General features: G+C 42.4%; 1 protein-coding gene and 22 non-coding genes across 23 annotated transcripts; all 23 read left to right on the top strand.

Annotated features, from left to right (window-relative positions):
- Positions 1–191: 191 nt before the first annotated feature.
- Positions 192–263, top strand: TRNAC-GCA (transfer RNA cysteine (anticodon GCA)). The gene has a single exon. It is a non-coding gene; the product is annotated as a tRNA-Cys (tRNA).
- A 103-nt stretch (positions 264–366) lies between these two features.
- On the top strand, positions 367–438 carry TRNAC-GCA (transfer RNA cysteine (anticodon GCA)). Its single transcript has one exon. It is a non-coding gene; the product is annotated as a tRNA-Cys (tRNA).
- A 981-nt stretch (positions 439–1,419) lies between these two features.
- Positions 1,420–1,491, top strand: TRNAC-GCA (transfer RNA cysteine (anticodon GCA)). Its single transcript has one exon. It is a non-coding gene; the product is annotated as a tRNA-Cys (tRNA).
- Positions 1,492–1,589: 98 nt separating this feature from the next.
- TRNAC-GCA (transfer RNA cysteine (anticodon GCA)) lies at positions 1,590–1,661 on the top strand. Its single transcript has one exon. It is a non-coding gene; the product is annotated as a tRNA-Cys (tRNA).
- A 268-nt stretch (positions 1,662–1,929) lies between these two features.
- Positions 1,930–2,001, top strand: TRNAC-GCA (transfer RNA cysteine (anticodon GCA)). The gene has a single exon. It is a non-coding gene; the product is annotated as a tRNA-Cys (tRNA).
- A 98-nt stretch (positions 2,002–2,099) lies between these two features.
- On the top strand, positions 2,100–2,171 carry TRNAC-GCA (transfer RNA cysteine (anticodon GCA)). The gene has a single exon. It is a non-coding gene; the product is annotated as a tRNA-Cys (tRNA).
- Positions 2,172–3,358: 1,187 nt separating this feature from the next.
- Positions 3,359–3,430, top strand: TRNAC-GCA (transfer RNA cysteine (anticodon GCA)). Its single transcript has one exon. It is a non-coding gene; the product is annotated as a tRNA-Cys (tRNA).
- Positions 3,431–3,528: 98 nt separating this feature from the next.
- On the top strand, positions 3,529–3,600 carry TRNAC-GCA (transfer RNA cysteine (anticodon GCA)). Its single transcript has one exon. It is a non-coding gene; the product is annotated as a tRNA-Cys (tRNA).
- Positions 3,601–3,698: 98 nt separating this feature from the next.
- Positions 3,699–3,770, top strand: TRNAC-GCA (transfer RNA cysteine (anticodon GCA)). The gene has a single exon. It is a non-coding gene; the product is annotated as a tRNA-Cys (tRNA).
- A 98-nt stretch (positions 3,771–3,868) lies between these two features.
- Positions 3,869–3,940, top strand: TRNAC-GCA (transfer RNA cysteine (anticodon GCA)). Its single transcript has one exon. It is a non-coding gene; the product is annotated as a tRNA-Cys (tRNA).
- Positions 3,941–4,038: 98 nt separating this feature from the next.
- TRNAC-GCA (transfer RNA cysteine (anticodon GCA)) lies at positions 4,039–4,110 on the top strand. Its single transcript has one exon. It is a non-coding gene; the product is annotated as a tRNA-Cys (tRNA).
- Positions 4,111–4,592: 482 nt separating this feature from the next.
- Positions 4,593–4,664, top strand: TRNAC-GCA (transfer RNA cysteine (anticodon GCA)). The gene has a single exon. It is a non-coding gene; the product is annotated as a tRNA-Cys (tRNA).
- Positions 4,665–4,762: 98 nt separating this feature from the next.
- On the top strand, positions 4,763–4,834 carry TRNAC-GCA (transfer RNA cysteine (anticodon GCA)). The gene has a single exon. It is a non-coding gene; the product is annotated as a tRNA-Cys (tRNA).
- A 98-nt stretch (positions 4,835–4,932) lies between these two features.
- Positions 4,933–5,004, top strand: TRNAC-GCA (transfer RNA cysteine (anticodon GCA)). The gene has a single exon. It is a non-coding gene; the product is annotated as a tRNA-Cys (tRNA).
- Positions 5,005–9,350: 4,346 nt separating this feature from the next.
- Positions 9,351–9,422, top strand: TRNAC-GCA (transfer RNA cysteine (anticodon GCA)). Its single transcript has one exon. It is a non-coding gene; the product is annotated as a tRNA-Cys (tRNA).
- A 102-nt stretch (positions 9,423–9,524) lies between these two features.
- On the top strand, positions 9,525–9,596 carry TRNAC-GCA (transfer RNA cysteine (anticodon GCA)). Its single transcript has one exon. It is a non-coding gene; the product is annotated as a tRNA-Cys (tRNA).
- Positions 9,597–11,701: 2,105 nt separating this feature from the next.
- On the top strand, positions 11,702–11,773 carry TRNAC-GCA (transfer RNA cysteine (anticodon GCA)). The gene has a single exon. It is a non-coding gene; the product is annotated as a tRNA-Cys (tRNA).
- Positions 11,774–11,871: 98 nt separating this feature from the next.
- On the top strand, positions 11,872–11,943 carry TRNAC-ACA (transfer RNA cysteine (anticodon ACA)). Its single transcript has one exon. It is a non-coding gene; the product is annotated as a tRNA-Cys (tRNA).
- Positions 11,944–12,067: 124 nt separating this feature from the next.
- On the top strand, positions 12,068–13,097 carry LOC145992705 (Golgi phosphoprotein 3 homolog sauron). The gene has a single exon (XM_083129090.1). The coding sequence runs from the start codon at positions 12,132–12,134 to the stop codon at positions 12,840–12,842; it is 711 nt and encodes a 236-aa protein (XP_082985216.1). The 5' UTR covers positions 12,068–12,131; the 3' UTR covers positions 12,843–13,097.
- Positions 13,098–16,789: 3,692 nt separating this feature from the next.
- On the top strand, positions 16,790–16,861 carry TRNAC-GCA (transfer RNA cysteine (anticodon GCA)). Its single transcript has one exon. It is a non-coding gene; the product is annotated as a tRNA-Cys (tRNA).
- A 656-nt stretch (positions 16,862–17,517) lies between these two features.
- TRNAC-GCA (transfer RNA cysteine (anticodon GCA)) lies at positions 17,518–17,589 on the top strand. Its single transcript has one exon. It is a non-coding gene; the product is annotated as a tRNA-Cys (tRNA).
- A 492-nt stretch (positions 17,590–18,081) lies between these two features.
- Positions 18,082–18,153, top strand: TRNAC-GCA (transfer RNA cysteine (anticodon GCA)). Its single transcript has one exon. It is a non-coding gene; the product is annotated as a tRNA-Cys (tRNA).
- Positions 18,154–18,252: 99 nt separating this feature from the next.
- TRNAC-GCA (transfer RNA cysteine (anticodon GCA)) lies at positions 18,253–18,324 on the top strand. Its single transcript has one exon. It is a non-coding gene; the product is annotated as a tRNA-Cys (tRNA).
- Positions 18,325–19,725: the final 1,401 nt, after the last annotated feature.

The following is a 19,725-nucleotide window of genomic DNA, read 5'->3' as shown; positions in this document are numbered from 1 at the left end:
ATGGAGTCGGCGCCTATGGTTGGGGGTATAGCTCAGTGGAAGAGAATTCGGCAGCTAATCGAAAGGTCCTCGATTCAAACCCGGGTGCCCCCTTCCTATTTTCTCCATGAAATTAAACTTTACACGCTTCACAATTTTTGAGCTTCGATATACATTTTTAAACCGACAAAAAGCATCTACAAAGTGTAGTTGGGGGTATAGCTCACTGGTAGAGCATTCGACTGCAGATCGAGATGTCCTCGGTTCAAACCCAGGTGCCCCCTTCCTATTTTCTCCTTGAAATTAAACTTTACACGATTCACAATTTTTGAGTTTCGGTATACATTTTTAATCAAACAAAATGCATCTAATCAACAAATTGTAGTTGGGGGTATAGCTCAGTGGTAGAGCATTCGACTGCAGATCGAGAGGTCCTCGGTTCAAACCCGGGTGCCCCTTCCCATTTTCTCCTTGAAATTCAACTTTACACGCTTCACAATTTTTGAGCTTCGGTATACATTTCTAAACTGACAAAATGCATCTAATCTACATATTGCAGTTGGGGGTATAGCTCAGTGGTGGAGCATTCGCCTGCAGATCGAGAGGTCCTCGGTTCAAACCCGGGTGCCCCATTCCTATTTTCTCCTTGAAATTAAACTTTACACGCTTCACAATTTTTGAGCTTCGGTATACATTTTTAAACCGACAAAATGCATCTACAAATCGCTGCGGGACGGCGTAGGTTCGAATCCGGCTCTGGTCGGAATTTATTCGGCCTACGTATAGGGCCAGTGGCAACCCACCATCGTGAGGAAATTGGGAAGCTCCGAGTGAGTGAGCGTAACCCGATCGAGAAGACCTGCAACGGCTGGGGGCTCGTCGGGCTGAACCCCCGACACTTCAATACTGGTCTAAGATCTCCACGCTACAACAGGTGACGGAGGAACAGTGTGGGAGGGAGACCGGAAGTCGGTAGGTAAGCCAAGACCCTCATCGGGCTGTAGAGCTATGGGTTATATATATATATATATATATATATATATATATATATATATATATATATATATAAATGCATCTACAAAGTGTAGTTGGGGGTATAGCTCAGTGATAGAGAATTCGACTGCAGATCGAGAGGTCCTCGATTCAAACCCGGGTGCCCCCTTCCTATTTTCTTCTTGAAATTAAACTTTACACGCTTCACAATTTTTGAGCTTCGGTATACATTTTTAAACTAACAAAATGCATCTAATGAATAAATTGTAGTTGTGGGTATAGCTCAGTGGTAGAGAATTCAACTGCAGTTCGAGAGGTCCTCGGTTTAAACCCGGGTGCCGCCTTCCTATTTTCTCCTTGAAATTAAACTTTACACGCTTCACAATTTTTGAGTTTCGGTATACATTTCTAAATTGACAAAATGCATCTAATCTACAAATTGCAGTTGGGGGTATAGCTCAGTGGTAGAGCATTCGACTGCAGATAGGGAGGTCCTCGGTTCAAACTCGGGTGCCCCCTTCCTGTATTCACCATGAAATTAAACTTTACACGCTTCACAATTTTTGAGCTGCTGTATACATTTTTAAACCGACAAAATGCATTTACAAATTGTAGTTGGGGGTATAGCTCAGCGGTAGAGCATTCGACTGCAGATCGAGAGGTCCTCGGTTCAAACCCGGGTGCCTCCTTCCTGTATTCACCTTGAAATTAAACTCTACACGTTTCACAATTTTTGAGCTTCGGTATAAATTTTAAAACCGAAAAACTGCATCTACAAAGTGTAGTTGGGCATATAGCTCAGTGGTAGAGCATTCGACTGCAGATCGAGAGGTCCTCGGTTCAAACCCTGGAGCCACCTTCCTATTTTCTCCTTGAAATTAAACTTTACACACTTCACAATTTTTGAGCTTAGGTATACATTTTTAAACCGACAAAATGCATTTACAAATTGTAGTTGGGGGTATAGCTCAGCGGTAGAGCATTCGACTGCAGATCGAGAGGTCCTCGGTTCAAACCCGGGTGCCCCCTTCCTGTATTCACCTTGAAATTAAACTCTACACGTTTCACAATTTTAGAGCTTCGGTATAAATTTTAAAACCGACAAAATGCATCTACAAATTTTGGTTGGGGGTATAGCTCAGTGGTAGAGCATTCGACTGCAGATCGAGAGGTCCTCGGTTCAAACCCGGGTGCCCCCTTCCTATTTTCTCCTTGAAATTAAACTTTACACGCTTCACAATTTTTGAGCTTGGGTATACATTTTTAAACCGACAAACTGCATCTACAAAGTGTAGTTGGCGGTATAGCTCAGTGGAGGGCGGCTCCTGTGGCGGAGTGGTTAGCACATCGCGCTACGACGCCAGGGGTCCCGGGTTCGATTCCCGGCTCGGCCATGGATGTTTGTGATTGTCTGTCCTGAAAAGTCTTGAAATTGAAATATGAATGAAATGATATGAGTGAATGAAGTGTGATGGGGGAAGCTTCCGCATAGGGGCTTTCCTTTTAAAAAAAAAAAAAAAAAAAAAAAGTGGTGGAGCATTCGCCTGCAGATCGAGAGGTCCTCGGTTCAAACCCGGGTGCCCCATTCCTATTTTCTCCTTGAAATTAAACTTTACACGCTTCACAATTTTTGAGCTTCGGTATACATTTTTAAACCGACAAAATGCATCTACAAATCGCTGCGGGACGGCGTAGGTTCGAATCCGGCTCTGGTCGGAATTTATTCGGCCTACGTATAGGGCCAGTGGCAACCCACCATCGTGAGGAAATTGGGAAGCTCCGAGTGAGTGAGCGTAACCCGATCGAGAAGACCTGCAACGGCTGGGGGCTCGTCGGGCTGAACCCCCGACACTTCAATACTGGTCTAAGATCTCCACGCTACAACAGGTGACGGAGGAACAGTGTGGGAGGGAGACCGGAAGTCGGTAGGTAAGCCAAGACCCTCATCGGGCTGTAGAGCTATGGGTTATATATATATATATATATATATATATATATATATATATATATATAAATGCATCTACAAAGTGTAGTTGGGGGTATAGCTCAGTGATAGAGAATTCGACTGCAGATCGAGAGGTCCTCGATTCAAACCCGGGTGCCCCCTTCCTATTTTCTTCTTGAAATTAAACTTTACACGCTTCACAATTTTTGAGCTTCGGTATACATTTTTAAACTAACAAAATGCATCTAATGAATAAATTGTAGTTGTGGGTATAGCTCAGTGGTAGAGAATTCAACTGCAGTTCGAGAGGTCCTCGGTTTAAACCCGGGTGCCGCCTTCCTATTTTCTCCTTGAAATTAAACTTTACACGCTTCACAATTTTTGAGTTTCGGTATACATTTCTAAATTGACAAAATGCATCTAATCTACAAATTGCAGTTGGGGGGTATAGCTCAGTGGTAGAGCATTCGACTGCAGATAGGGAGGTCCTCGGTTCAAACTCGGGTGCCCCCTTCCTGTATTCACCATGAAATTAAACTTTACACGCTTCACAATTTTTGAGCTGCTGTATACATTTTTAAACCGACAAAATGCATTTACAAATTGTAGTTGGGGGTATAGCTCAGCGGTAGAGCATTCGACTGCAGATCGAGAGGTCCTCGGTTCAAACCCGGGTGCCTCCTTCCTGTATTCACCTTGAAATTAAACTCTACACGTTTCACAATTTTTGAGCTTCGGTATAAATTTTAAAACCGAAAAACTGCATCTACAAAGTGTAGTTGGGGGTATAGCTCAGTGGTAGAGCATTCGACTGCAGATCGAGAGGTCCTCGGTTCAAACCCTGGAGCCACCTTCCTATTTTCTCCTTGAAATTAAACTTTACACACTTCACAATTTTTGAGCTTAGGTATACATTTTTAAACCGACAAAATGCATTTACAAATTGTAGTTGGGGGTATAGCTCAGCGGTAGAGCATTCGACTGCAGATCGAGAGGTCCTCGGTTCAAACCCGGGTGCCCCCTTCCTGTATTCACCTTGAAATTAAACTCTACACGTTTCACAATTTTAGAGCTTCGGTATAAATTTTAAAACCGACAAAATGCATCTACAAATTTTGGTTGGGGGTATAGCTCAGTGGTAGAGCATTCGACTGCAGATCGAGAGGTCCTCGGTTCAAACCCGGGTGCCCCCTGCCTATTTTCTCCTTGAAATTAAACTTTACACGCTTCACAATTTTTGAGCTTGGGTATACATTTTTAAACCGACAAACTGCATCTACAAAGTGTAGTTGGCGGTATAGCTCAGTGGAGGGCGGCTCCTGTGGCGGAGTGGTTAGCACATCGCGCTACGACGCCAGGGGTCCCGGGTTCGATTCCCGGCTCGGCCATGGATGTTTGTGATTGTCTGTCCTGAAAAGTCTTGAAATTGAAATATGAATGAAATGATATGAGTGAATGAAGTGTGATGGGGGAAGCTTCCGCATAGGGGCTTTCCTTTAAAAAAAAAAAAAAAAAAAAAGTGGTAAAGCATTCGACTGCAGATCGAGAGGTCCTCGGTTCAAACCCGGGTGCCCCCTTCCTATTTTCTCCTTGAAATTAAACTTTACACACTTTACAATTTTTGAGATTCGGTGTACATTTTTAAACCGACAAAATGCATTTACAAATTGTAGTTGGGGGTATAGCTCAGCGTTAGAGCATTCGACTGCAGATCGAGAGGTCCTCGGTTCAAACCCGGGTGCCCCCTTCCTGTATTCACCTTGAAATTAAACTCTACACGTTTCACAATTTTTGAGCTTCGGTATAAATTTTAAAACCGACAAAATGCATCTACAAAGTGTAGTTGGTGGTATAGCTCAGTGGTAGAGCATTCGACTGCAGATCGAGAGGTCCTCGGTTCAAACCCGGGTGCCCCCTTCCTATTTTCTCCTTGAAATTAAACTTTACACACTTCACAATTTTTGAGATTCGGTGTACATTTTTAAACCGACAAAATGCATTTACAAATTGTAGTTGGGGGTATAGCTCAGCGGTAGAGCATTCGACTGCAGATCGAGAGGTCCTCGGTTGAAACCCGGGTGCCCCCTTCCTGTATTCTCCTTGAAATTCAACTCTACACGTTTCACAATTTTTGAGCTTCGGTATACATTTTTAAACCGAAAAAATGCATCTACAAATTGTAGTTGGGGGCAGGGGCGCCGACTTGTCAAAATTATTGGGGGGGCTCTGATCACTGAAATAAATGAATGAATGACTCACTCCCTCCCTTTTTTAAAAATAAAAATTACGTCTTCGTATAGCAGTTTTTAAGCAGCTATTATGGTTCTCATGCAAATGAAATGTAACATGAAAAACGTTAGAAAATGTTTCAAAGTCTATTTGTTTTTGTGTCTGCTCATTTGTTTTTTAGACAACAATTAACATTTTTTTATTGAAAAGTATGTATTTTCATTAAGAGGCCAACCTAACAGTGTTATGCCGGCCGTGTTGGGTGGTCGACTCAACTCGCTTTGATCCGGAGGTCTCGGGTTCGAGTCCCAGTAAGGGCATGGGTGTGTTTTAATGTCTCCAACAGACCTGTAATGAAAGGACATGTGACGGGGCAAATAACCTTAGTGTTGACGTACCCATAAAAATATCGAATATTTACAAAATTTAACAGTTTTATTTAATTACTTACATAAATGCTAACACAAATCGCAGGAAAATAGTTTTACTTTTTTGTTCTTGCTACAATATTTTACTTTTTAAATGATTTCAAAATAAAGCAAAAGTTGCTCTACGGACTGGGTTATTCTTTATGAACTCATTAACGAGCGGTCTCAGTTCCAAATTATCAAGCACAGTTTGATGTATGTGGAGTACCGCTAAGGTGCTTAGTCTCTTCTGCCCCATTGTAGATCTCAAATATGTCTTCAGTCGGCGAAGAGCACTGAATGACCTTTCGGCTGTGGCTGTCGTCACTGGTACAGTGCGGAGGAGCATCATGAATTTGGCAACTTCAGGCAGAAACTCCTGGAGGGTGCTGTCTTCCAAAAGAAATTTCCTTATGTCACGCATGGTAGTTAGAACAACTTTCTTCTGTTTGGCGATATCACCAAGCATGGACAGGTGTAAGGAGAGCCTTTCGGCATCCAAATCTTGGCGAACGAATTCTCGCGTTTGCTCAAAGTTTGCTGTGCAACTGTTCACAGCTGAGATGCATTCTTTCTCTACGGCTGTTACTTTTTGTAGTCCTGTAGATTCATATCTTTGTTTAACACATGATTTTACTGTGTCACACACGTCAGCGTATATTGATTTATAATACTCGTTTGGAGTGGAGAACTTGCGAGGTTTGGCAGCATCAGGATTTTCAAGTCTCTTAGGAACGTGACGTTGCCGGGGCAATTCTGGATCATCAACGAGGCTGGGTTTGCCCTCTGTGCATTTCTGCCAGAACTGCTCAAAACACATTCGCTTTTCTTGAAAGATGTCAGTCAAGTATTTTAGTTTTGATTCCACTTCTGTAGCACCAATCCGTGGAGACTGAATCTTACAGTTTATCTCTTCTATTGGACCCATCACATGGCAGTAGAGGGAGAGAAAGAAAAATGTCTTGAAGTGAAGCATGATCTCAAGGTATCCAGCACATTTTGATGCTGCGTCAGTAGAATCTTCTTCAGAAAATTTCTCAAAAACATTGAGAAGGTTTTCATAGTTCTTTAAGATCTGTTGGATACTGGAGGCTCTCAACGTCCACCGATGAGGGCAAAGTGGTCGCAGTCCAGTATGGCCAGTCTTCTCGTTCACATCAATAATATTCCTAAATATTTGCATTCTTTTAGGGGATTCCCTAACAGTCTTTAACAAGTCGTTGGCTAAATTCATTATGTCTCTGATACAGGAAATGTGACGCAAGGTGTCCTCAACTGCCAAGTTCAAGCAATGAGCTGCACAATGTACATAAATAGCCTGTGGCTGCAGATCTGTAACTAACTTTTGCAGCCCTTTAAATCTTCCCCTCATACAAGAGGCACCATCGTAACACTGTCCCCTCAGATTCTGTATGGGCAAGTCCAGACGCACCAGAATGTCTTTTACAACGTCAAAAAGAGTTTTGGCCTCAGTGTTCGGAATCTCGTAAAAGCCCATGAATTCCTCAAAAATATCAAAATTTTCATTCACAGTTCGAATGCAGAATGTTAATTGTTCACGGATGGATATGTCACAAGTTTCGTTAACCATAATAGCAAAATATTCCCGACTTTTAATATCTGCTACCACGGAGCGCAAAACAGATCTCCCTAATATATCAATGATCTCGTTCTGAATGTCATGTGAGAGCCATCTGTAGCCCGAACGTCCCATCCACTCCCCTAGTTCATGCACATCGTCTTTTCGTAATGCAACAGCTGCTGAAAATTTGAACTTAGGTCTTCATGTCCGCGGATTGCTAATCCCTGGCGACAAAGGAATCTCAACGTTGTGAAAATAGCCATAAGGGCCGAGCGTGCATTCTTCATGTCACTGTTCAACTGCTCGTTTAACTGTACTGCTACACTTGGTTTGGAGAAAGTCGCCAGCTTCATTAAACCTTCCTTATGGGCTATGGTATTTTCATGCGCCCGAAATTTTTCAAGGGCCTTTTTCCAGTTACAAAACCCAACAGAAATAAAAACATCCTCCTTCTTAGTGCTAAATTGTAGTAGTCCATTGGCGTCTGCTTCTTTGCATGTCTTGCAAAATACCTTGTCAATGGAGGCATCCCATTGCATCCAGGCGAATGACGCCATCCATGATTTTTGAAACGTCCTACCCTTACTAGTAAACGTCTTCTTACCTGATTCTGAGCCGCTCGCAGTGGAGGTCGAAGCTGACAACGCGGGAAGAACCGGGGGGGAGGCTTCTGCCTTCTTATCCTCAGGCAATACCAAGCGTGGCTTTTTCACAATATATTTATCCATCACGAAAGTTTTCAGTTAACACATAAGCAAGAAACACGTAAGAAGACCAACGCATGAAAATGCTCTGTGCGTTCTAAACTAGAGAACGATCAGTCAGTTGTGCCAGTACGTTCTCGTAGATATCATCCAATGCACAAAAGTCGGTCCTCAGTCGGCATGGGATGAATGGTGGAAGCGATTTAATTATTGAAACACTAGCTTTGCAACCGGCGGCATACGTTTTAGATTGAAACAATGAACCCCACCCCGCCTAATAAGTGTTGCGGTTCTCTGCCGATAAGCACAACAAATAGCGGCATATCGTTTTCCATTCAAATGTGTTCGCCGTGCTTTAGCAATAATGCCTTTGATCATAGCCGTTTCCGCTTTCTCAATACAGACTTTTCATAAGCTTTGATTGCGTACTTTACTACAAGCCAGTGTTAAATAAACTCAAAGACTAGAATTATTTTCCCCTTATTCTTTGGACTAGAGGAAGAGATTTCGAGGATAACTAAATATCGTACATATCAATATTGCCTGAAAGTCGTGTTTATGACCTCAAATTGTTCAGAATTCACTAAACAACATACTGGTATAATTGTCATATCACCTCGTTATTTTGAAACTCTTTATAGTAAAAATGATAACAATACTCATAATTATATACTTAGTATATAGTAATAAGTTATGTGTTTTGCTGTCTCCGGTCATAGCCCTCCCAAAGTTGATGGTTTAGCAGTCTCAGCCCTCCAAAGTTGATGGTCTAGAACATTTCAAATGTGTATTTAAAGTTAAGTTCATGTGGCACAAGTCAGAGTAAACTTTAGAAGAGAAGCAAAATAATACATTAGATCTTCTTAAGCAAAATTATTTTGGGGGGGCTCTGCCCCCACATCGTTAACATTGGGGGGGCTCGAGCCCCACCAAGCCCCATGGAATCGGCGCCTATGGTTGGGGGTATAGCTCAGTGGAAGAGAATTCGGCAGCTGATCGAGAGGTCCTCGATTCAAACCCGGGTGCCCCCTTCCTATTTTCTCCATGAAATTAAACTTTACACGCTTCACAATTTTTGAGCTTCGATATACATTTTTAAACCGACAAAAAGCATCTACAAAGTGTAGTTGGGGTATAGCTCAGTGGTGGGCGGCCCCTGTGGCGGAGTGGTTAGCACATCGCGCTACGACGCCAGGGGTCTCGGGTTCGATTCCCGGCTCGGCCATGGATGTTTGTGATTGTCTGTCCTGAAAAGTCTTGAAATTGAAATATGAATGAAATGATATGAGTGAATGAAGTGTGATGGGGGAAGCTTCCGCATAGGGGCTTTCCTTTTAATAAAAAAAAAAAGTGGTAGAGCATTCGACTGCAGATCGAGATGTCCTCGGTTCAAACCCGGGTGCCCCCTTCCTATTTTCTCCTTGAAATTAAACTTTACACGCTTCACAATTTTTGAGTTTCGGTATACATTTTTAATCAAACAAAATGCATCTAATCAACAAATTGTAGTAGGGGGTATAGCTCAGTGGTAGAGCATTCGACTGCAGATCGAGAGGTCCTCGGTTCAAACCCGGGTGCCCCTTCCCATTTTCTCCTTGAAATTCAACTTTACACGCTTCACAATTTTTGAGCTTCGGTATACATTTCTAAAATGACAAAATGCATCCAATCCACATATTGCAGTTGGGGGTATAGCTCAGTGGTGGAGCATTCGCCTGCAGATCGAGAGGTCCTCGGTTCAAACCCGGGTACCCCCTTCCTATTTTCTCCTTGAAATTAAACTTTACACGCTTCACAATTTTTGAGCTTCGGTATACATTTTTAAACGAACAAAATGCATCTAATCAACAAATTGTAGTTGTGGGTATAGCTCAGTGGTGTCGACCTCCGTGGCGAAGTGGTTAGCACAGCGCGCTACAACGCCAGGGGTTCTGGGTTCGAGTCCCGGGTAAGGCATGGGTATTTGTGTTCGTCCAGTTGATAAGAAACAAAGAAAATGTAAGAATTGAAAAGTGTAAAAGTGAGAAAAAGAGTGAATGGTGGGGGATACCTCCGTCTAGGGGGTATTACCTTTTAAAAAAGAAAAAAAAAAGTGGTTAGCAGAGCGCGCTACAACGCCAGGGTTCCGGGTTCAAGTCCCGGGTAAGGCATGGGTATTTGAGATTGTCTGTCCTGAAAAAGTCCTGAAATAGAAATGTGAATGAAATGATATGAGTGAATGTGATGGGGGAAGCTTCAGCTTAGGGGGCTTTCCTTTTTTTTAAAAAAATAAAAAGAAAATAAAAAGTGGTAGAGCATTCGACTGCAGATCATGAGGTCCTCGATTCAAACCCGGGTGCCCCCTTCCTGTATTCTCCTTGAAATTCAACTCTACACGTTTCACAATTTTTGAATTTCGGTATACATTTTTAAACCGACAAAATTCATCAACAAATTGTAGTTGGGTTGGGGGTATAGCTCAGTGGAAGAGAATTCGGCTGCTGATCGAGATGTCCTCGATTCAAACCCGGGTGCCCCCTTCCTATTTTCTCCATGAAATTAAACTTTACACGCTTCACAATTTTTGAGCTTCGATATACATTTTTAAACCGACAAAAAGCATCTACAAAGTGTAGTTGGCGGTATAGCTCAGTGGTAGAGCATTCGACTGCAGATCGAGATGTCCTCGCTTCAAACCCGCGTGCCCCCTTCCTATTTTCTCCTTGAAATTAAACTTTACACGATTCACAATTTTTGAGCTTCGGTATACATTTTTAATCAAACAAAATGCATCTAATCAACAAATTGTAGTTGGGGGTATAGCTCAGTGATAGGGCGGCCCCTGTGGTGGAGTGGTTAGCACATCGCGCTACGACGCCAGGGGTCCCGGGTTCGATTCCCGGCTCGGCCATGGATGTTTGTGTTTGTCTGTCCTGAAAAAGTCTTGAAATTGAAATATGAATGAAATGATATGAGTGAATGAAGTGTGATGGGGGGAAGCTTCCGCATAGGGGCTTTCCTTTTAAAAAAAAAAAAAAATAAAAAAAAAAAAAAAAAAAAAAGTGGTGGAGCATTCGCCTGCAGATCGAGATATCCTCGGTTCAAACCCGGGTGTCCCCTTCCTATTTTCTCCTTGAAATTAAACTTTACACACTTCACAATTTTTGAGCTTCGGTATACATTTTTAAACCGACAAAATGCATCTACAAATCGCTGTGGGACGGAGTAGGTTCGAATCCGGCTCTGGTCGGAATTTATTCGGCCTACGTATAGGGCCGGTGGCAACCCACCATCGTGAGGAAATTGGGAAGCTCCGAGTGAGTGAGCGTAACCCGTTCGAGAAGACCTGCAACGGCTGGGGGCTCGTCGGGCTGATCCCCCGACACTCCAATACTGGTCTAAGATCTCCACGCTACAACAGGTGACGGAGGAACAGTGTGGGAGGGAGACCGGCAGTCGGTAGGTAAGCCAAGGCCCTCATCGGGCTGTAGAGCTATGGGTTATATATATATATAAATGCATCTACAAAGTGTAGTTGGGGGTATAGCTCAGTGATAGAGAATTCGACTGCAGATCGAGAGGTCCTCTGTTCAAACCCGGGTGCCCCCTTCCTATTTTCTCCTTGAAATTGAACTTTACACGCTTCACAATTTTTGAGCTTCGGTATACATTTTTAAACCGACCAAATGCATCTACAAATTGTAGTTTGGGGGTATAGTTCAGTGGAAAAGAATTCGGCTGCTGATCATGAGGTCCTCGATTCAAACCCGGGTGCCCCCTTCCTATTTTCTCCTTGAAATTAAACTTTACACGCTTTACAATTTTTAAGCTTCGGTATACATTTTAAAGCCGACAAGATGCATTTAATCAACAAATTGTAGTTGGGGGTATAGCTCAGTGGTAGAGCGTTCGACTGCAGATCGAGAGGTCCTCGGTTCAAACCCGGGTGCCCCCTTCCTATTTTCTCCTTGAAATTAAACTTTACACGCTTTACAATTTTTGAGCTTCGGTATACATTTTTAAACCGACAGAATGCATTTACAAATTGTAGTTGGAGGTATAGCTCAGTGGTAGAGCATTCGACTACATATCAAGAGGTCCTCGGTTCAAACCCGGGTGCCCCCTTACTGTTTTCTCCTTGAAATTAAACTTTACACGCTTCACAATTTTTGAGCTTCGGTATACATTTTTTAAACTGACAAAATGCATCTACAAATTGTAGTTGGGGGTATAGCTCAGTGGTAGAAGAGAAGAAAAGCGAACATGAAGAAGACGTAGAAGATGGTGATTCAAAAGAAACCAGATTAACTCTTATGGAGGAAGTCTTACTGCTAGGATTAAAGGACAAAGAGGGCTACACATCTTTTTGGAATGATTGCATTTCAAGTGGCTTACGAGGATGCATCCTAATTGAACTGGCACTTCGTGGTCGCATACAGCTTGAGAAGGCTGGAATGAGACGAAAAAGTTTGCTGAACAGGAAGCTGTTTAATAAAAGTGACACTCCAACAGGTGATGTTTTGCTTGATGAGGCACTGAAACACATGAAAGAAACTGATCCTCCTGAGACTGTGCAGAGTTGGATAGAGTACTTGAGTGGTGATACTTGGAATCCACTGAAACTTCGTTATCAGTTGAAAAATGTGCGAGAAAGGCTAGCAAAGAATTTAGTAGAAAAAGGTGTGTTAACTACAGAGAAACAGAATTTCCTGTTGTTTGACATGATTACACATCCCTTGACTGATAACGTTACTAAATCACGCCTAGTGAAAAAGGTTCAAGATGCTGTTCTTTCCAAATGGGTAAATGATCCCCATCGAATGGATAAGCGATTACTATCTCTGATTTTCCTAGCTCATACCTCTGACGTGTTGGAAAATGCAATTGCCCCTTTAAATGATGACGATTATGAACTAGCAATGAAGAGAGTTCGTGAACTATTGGATTTAGACTTTGAAGCTGAAAGTATGAAACCGAATACAAATGAAACAGTGTGGGCAGTTTTTGCTGCTTTCACTAAATAAATTATTTTTGTTGTACATAAGAAGTAAAACTAACTTGCAGATAAAAGCATCTAGAGGGGATGCTGAAAATTGACAACTGAAACTGCACAATCAAAGTTTGTCCCAATTCTGCACAACGTTACAAATGGAACACTAACAATCGGAACTTCTCCCTATGACCAAGAACATATTTTGCTATTAATAGATGGAAGGTAAGACAAGTTAGTGCAGTTGCCACTGTACTTTGTACTTTCCGTGATGGCTAATGAATGATTTTACGTATCTGTATGTTACGCCCTCCCTTGCCCGGGAAAACAAATGCTACCACTACCTAGATAGAGGCGGCAAAATCGCCCTCGGACAAGCGAAATAGCGTTACGGTCCAGGTTAAGTTCGTGTGTAGGAACCGGTGACCAACAGTGCATAGTAATAAGCCATATCGAATAAAAACAAAGACCTATGTACTTTCAAATTACCACCTCTTTACCTGTAGCCGGGAAGCGGCTAGCTGCATACCTGAAAATCACGGGTAGCGACATGCATACGAAAATGATATAGCCCAAAATTAACATGAAAATAAAAAGTATATTCTATTCATAACCAACAAAAATGGAATTATTACAGGTCCCCACACTTGCACTCTCGCATTCTCTCTCAGATTCAATCCTCATGGGGTCATCGACACAAGAAATTATACATGATATGTACAGGTTTTATGACGACAAGCCCTAATTATTGCATTCTCAATTAATTTTATCTTACTTTTTGTCTAATCAGGTCATTTGTGATTTTGCTCCAGTGCTACTTAAATCCTAGCCAGCCCTTACTTAAGTTCACCTTTTGTTTTTTAAAAAAGAAACTAGTCGGCGCGGTGACCATACATTACTTGACCAGTATAAACAAAGGCGTCTCAACGGCAATTACATTCACGTGGGCGGACGTTTTCCTTTTACAAGACCTCACGTGGTTCCAAACATAACAAATAACCTCCGTTGAGTGGCGCAAACATATACTCTCTAGCAGGCGGGACTTAAACACTTCGCCGCGACGAGAAATTCACATTACCAGGCAAATACTTTAACAAATAATCACATATGCGACCGGACATAGCTAGCAGCGACACAGCGCTGACACATAAAAATGAACAAACCTCAAGTAGAATATGCAATTAAGCGGGCGGCGCTTTACTCTAATAGTACGCACTTTAAACAAATACAAAGGAGCACAAACAACAATGAATTTAAGATCATAAAAAAAATATCACAAGGAATACGAAAAATTGACCTGAGACGAATAGATTACAAATGACAAGCGCGACGGGAGTTTGGTATGAAGTTCGAGTTGAGTGGGCGTTTTCAAAATGTCGACGAATTTCAAGGGCGTTCTCTAAATCAATCGAGCCGTCACGTGTTAAGGTTCACACAGATGAATACTTTACCATCTCTCAACTTCCGGGGTGCATCCTGGCGTCTTTACGGGCGATTGAAAACGCATAGTATCCACGCGAAAGGTTTCCTTGGTCGTGACGATGAAGATGCAAAAAGGGTTCAAACACCTAGTTCCCCGGCTCCTCTTCCTCTCGGGATCGGTGGATCTCCGTGGTATGGCGCGGTTCGGACGTCGCATCTGAGCGGGCGTCGTCGGCGTCGTCGGGGCGTCAACATCTCTCTCTACGTCTCTCTGTCGCGGTTGGTAGGCGTCGTCGGCGTCGTCGGGGCGTCAACGTGGCGGATGGTAGGCGTCGTCGGGGCGTCAACATCTCTCTCTACGTCTCTCTGTCGCGGCTGGTAGGCATCGTCGGGGCGTCAACGTGGCGGATGGTAGGCATCGTCGGCGTATCAATAGGGCGGCGTTCGACGTTCTCTCTCTCTCCATGGCGGCGGATAGGCATCATCGGCGTAGCTTCTTCTGACATCGGGCGAATCGACGTAACGCCCCCATCTCTCTTCTTCCTCTAGCCCGCCATAGTTTCCGGTGTTCCTCGTTTCTCAAAAATTATAAATGGCGTAAGATAATCACGGAAACACGGTTTCGCTTCAACTTCCCCCAGCGGTTGAGGTAGGCGCACTCGTGTAGACTTACTGCCTATCACACACACTGGTGTTCGCACAACACAACAAAGTCCACTGTACACGAAAGGTAGCACGAAGGTGCTCTCGTTCCAAGAATCGCGGCAAAACTGTATATGGAGAGGTAGCACGGAGCTGCTCTCGCTACAAGGATCGCGGTAAGACTGTGTATCGAAAAACCATGTCCTTCGTTTTATTTGGATTTTGAAAAAGGACGCCAGGCGCACGTTGGAGTGACGCTTCCGAAGAGGTTATTCCACCACGCTCTATTGTCTCCAAACTAGGACGTACCGTGTCCGAAGTTGACTTGTGCGGATTAAGCTTCCGCCTGGCTGTCGCCCATAGCTCAATTGCGATCGCTGTCCACAAACTGATCAATTAGAACCGATTTGATCTGGCGTCCGTAATTGTCGCTTGATCGTGACGAAACTCCACACATCCGTCCTTGCACACATGCCGCTGCGCTGGTATAAGTTGCACATGAATCTGACCGTTGGAAACCGAGATATTTAAATGTTTGTCATTACGGTCGAATTTCCTAAGCTTTAGACGCATAGCGTGACCCTTCAGGTGCTCACCCTTAACACACGCGAACGTCTCGTTCCTCCCGTCGGCTTGGCAAAAATCAAATATGTAATCTTACAAATTAAAACACTCAACACTTTGAATCAACACGTCTTTTTACCGCTACATACATGAATAATAATGATAATAATAATAATGACGGTAAATCTTACTGTCACATATCCACATTATAGTTGTCAAAAACCTGTAAGGTGCATTATGTAAATAAGGAAGATTTTGTTTGCCCAATCCGAAGAAGCATCTTTGTTATTAATTTTCTGGAAGGTGTGCGTTGAGGTACGTTTTTTTTTAAAGTGTGTGAATTAGGTTCCTTTCACTTTTGTATGATTTTCGTATAAATTAATATGCCTGTTGAGATCAAGGTTTTTGCAGTTGAGAAGATGATATTGTTAGTGTCCAGAACATGTAAACAGTTAAAGGTGCACGTTTTGTAGATAGGAAGAAAAAAAAAAGAAAAATAATTTGTTCAAATTGCATAAGACATAAAATGTTTGTTATCTATTGATTGCAATTAGAATATATTGTGAGGAATTCCATTCATTTTTAAATGTGTATATATATATTGACAGCACATTGAGCTTTTTTTTTTTTTAAACTCATGTTATTCTGTTTATGATAGCAATTATTGGTGGTTTTTTTTTGTCTTTGTTTCTGCCATTTTCTCCCTGCACCCCCCATAAAGATGCTGATATGCGCTTATCTATCTCTGTGCAATTTTCTTTCACCCCTATCCCATTGTATTGTTATTTAATCTTAACTGCTTTTTAGTTGTGTATAGTAATCATGTGATTAGTCAGGGTTCCAATTTTTACAATGAATGAACATATGGAGAAAGTGTAAATCTGCAACATGAAAAGAGTTGATTGTGTGAGTGAATGATCTTTGTGTGTATGAGTAAGTGCATGTGTGTGCTGCTGCATCTCTATGAATGAATACACTTCAACAGCTGCAGATATTTCTACTAGGTTGAAGAGGTTCTGTTTTTCTTGCAGTGTAAATTTTAGGAAGAAAATTTTCATGATGATGCTGATGGTTAATTCACACCTACCAAATTGTACAATAGCATGTATTTAGAAGACTTTTCAATGACAAAATTGTATAATTTTGCGGCATATTTTTGCCTTGCAATAAAGGAACAAAAAAAAAAAAAAAAGTAGTAGAGTTTTCGACTGCAGAACGAGAGGTCCTCGGTTCAAACCCGGGTGTCCCCTTCCTGCATTTTCCTTGAAATTAAACTTTACACGCTTTACAATTTTTGAGCTTCGGTATACATTTTAAAACAAACAAAGTGCATCTGATCAACAAACTGTAGTTGGGGGTATAGCTCAGTGGTAGAGCATTCGACTGCAGATCGAGAGGTCCTCGGTTCAAACACGGGTGCCCCTTCTATTTTCTCCTTGAAATTAAACTTTACACGCTTCACAATATTTGAGCTTCGGTATACATTTTTAAACCGACAAAATGCATCTACAAAGTGTAGTTCGGGGTATAGCTCAGTGGTCGTCAACCTCCGTGGCGAAGTGGTTTGCAGAGCGCGCTACAACGTCAGAGGTTCTGGGTTCGAGTCCCGGGTAAGGCATGGGTATTTGTGTTTGTCCAGTTGATAAGAAAAAAAGATAATGTAAGAATTGAAAAGTGTAAAAGTGAGAAAAAGAGTGAATGGTGGGGGATACCTCCGTGAAGGGGGTATTTCCTTTGAAAAAAAAGAAAAGTGGTAGAGCATTCGGTGCAGATCGAGAGGTCCTCGGTTCAAACCCGGGTGTTCCCTTCCAAATTTTCTCCTTGACATTAAACTATACACGCTTCGCAATGTTTGAGCTTCGGTATACATTTTTAAACTGACAAAATGCATCTACAAAGTGTAGTTGGGAGTATAGCTCAGTGGTAGAGTTTTCGACTTCAGATGGAGAGGTCCTCGGTTCAAACCCGTGTGCGCCCTTCATGTATTTTCCTTGAAATTAAAGTTTACACGCTTCACAATTTTTGAGCTTCGGTATTCATTTTTAAACCGGCTGAATGCATCTAATCTACAAATTGCAGTTGGGGGTATAGCTCAGTGGTAGAGCATTCGACTGCAGATCGAGAGGTCCTCGGTTCAAACCCGGATGCCCCCTTACTATTTTCTCCGTGAAATTAAACTTTACACGCTTCACAATTTTTGAGCTTCGGTATACATTTCTAAATTGACAAAAATGCATCTAATCTACAAATTGCAGTTGGGGGTATAGCTCAGTGGAAGTCGACCTCCGTGGCGGAGTGGTCAGCAGAACGCGCTACAATGCCAGGGGTTCTGGGTTCGAGTCCCGGATAAGGCATGGGTATTTGAGTTCGACCAGTTGATAAGAAACAAAGAAAAATGTAAGAACTGAAAAGTGTAAAAGTGAGAAAAAGAGTGAATGGTGGGGGATACCTCCGTGAAGGGGGTATTTACATTGAAAAAAAAAGAAGTGGTAGAGCATTCGACTGCAGATCGAGAGGTCCTCGGTTCAAACCCGGGTGCCCCCTTCCAAATTTTCTCTTTGAAATTAAACTTTACACACTTCACAATATTTTGAGCTTCGGTATACATTTTTAAACCGACAAAAATGCATCTACAAAATGTAGTTGGGGGTATAGCTCAGTGGTAGAGCATTCGACTGCAAATCGAGAGGTCCTCGGTTCAAACCCGGGTGCCCCCTTCCAATTTTCTCCTTTGAAATTAAACTTTACACACTTCACAATTTTTGAGCTTCGGTATACATTTTTAAACCGACAAAATGCATCTACAAAATGTAGTTGGGGGTATAGCTCAGTGGTAGAGCATTCGACTGCAGATCGGGAGGTCCTCGGTTCAAACCTGGGTGCTCCCTTCCTATTTTCTCTTTGAAATTAAACTATACACGCTTCACAATTTTTGAGCTTCAGTATGCATTTTTAAACTGACAAAATGCATCTACAAAGTGTAGTTGGGGGTATAGCTCAGTGGTCGTCAACCTCCGTGGCGTAGTGGTTTGCAGAGCGCGCTAAAACATCAGAGGTTCTGGGTTCGAATCCCGGGTAAGGCATGGGTATTTGTGTTCGTCCAGTTGATAAGAAACAAAGATAAGGTAAGAATTGAAAAGTGTAAAAGTGAGAAAAAGAGTGAATGGTGGGGAATACCTCCGTGAAGGGGGTATTTCCTTTGAAAAAAAAGAAAAGTGGTAGAGCATTCGGCTGCAGATCGAGAGGTCCTCGGTTCAAACCCGGGTGTTCCCTTCAAATTTTCTCCTTGACAATTAAACTGTACACGCTTCGCAATGTTTGAGCTTCGGTATACATTTTTAAACTGACAAAATGCATCTACAAAGTGTAGTTGGGAGTATAGCTCAGTGGTAGAGTTTTCGACTTCAGATGGAGAGGTCCTCGGTTCAAACCTGGGTGCCCCCTTCCTGTATTCTCGTTGAAATTAAACTTTACACGCTTCACAATTTTTGAGCTTCGGTATTCATTTTTAAACCGGCTGAATGCATCTAATCTAAAAATTGCAGTTGGGGGTATAGCTCAGTGGTGTCGACCTCCGTGGCGAAGTGGTTAGCAGAGCGCGCTACAATGCCAGGGGTTCCGGGTTCGAGTCCCGGGTAAGGCATGGGTATTTGTGATTGTCTGTCCTGAAAAGTCCTGAAATAGAAATGTAAATGATATGAGTGAATGAAGTGTGATGGGGAAAGCTTCCGCTTAGGGGCTTTCCTTTTAAATAAAAAAAAAAAAAAAAAAGTGGTAGAGCATTCGACTGCAGATCGAGAGGTCCTCGGTTCAAACCCGGGTGCCCCCTTACTATTTTCTCCGTGAAATTAAACTTTACACGCTTCACAATTTTTGAGCTTCGGTATACATTTCTAAATTGACAAAATGCATCTAATCTACAAATTGCAGTTGGGGGTATAGCTCAGTGGAAGTCGACCTCCGTGGCGGAGTGGTCAGCAGAGCGCGCTACAACGCCAGGGGTTCTGGGTTCGAGTCCCGGATAAGGCATGGGTATTTGTGTTCGTCCAGTTGATAAGAAACAAAGAAAAATGTAAGAATTGAAGAGTGTAAAAGTGAGAAAAAGAGTGAATGGTGGGGGATACCTCCGTGAAGGGGGTATTTCCTTTGAAAAAAAAAAAAGTGGTAGAGCATTCGACTGCAGATCGAGAGGTCCTCGGTTCAAACCCGGGTGCCCCCTTCCAATTTTCTCCTTGAAATTAAACTTTACACACTTCACAATTTTTGAGCTTCGGTATACATTTTTAAAC

The sequence above is a fragment of the Lepisma saccharinum genome, chromosome 9 (genome assembly GCF_977018435.1).
Source record: "Lepisma saccharinum chromosome 9, izLepSacc3.1, whole genome shotgun sequence".
Taxonomy (NCBI): Eukaryota; Metazoa; Arthropoda; class Insecta; order Zygentoma; family Lepismatidae; genus Lepisma; species Lepisma saccharinum.
Note: the sequence above shows the minus strand (reverse complement) of the source record. Positions and strands in the feature narration are given on the sequence as shown.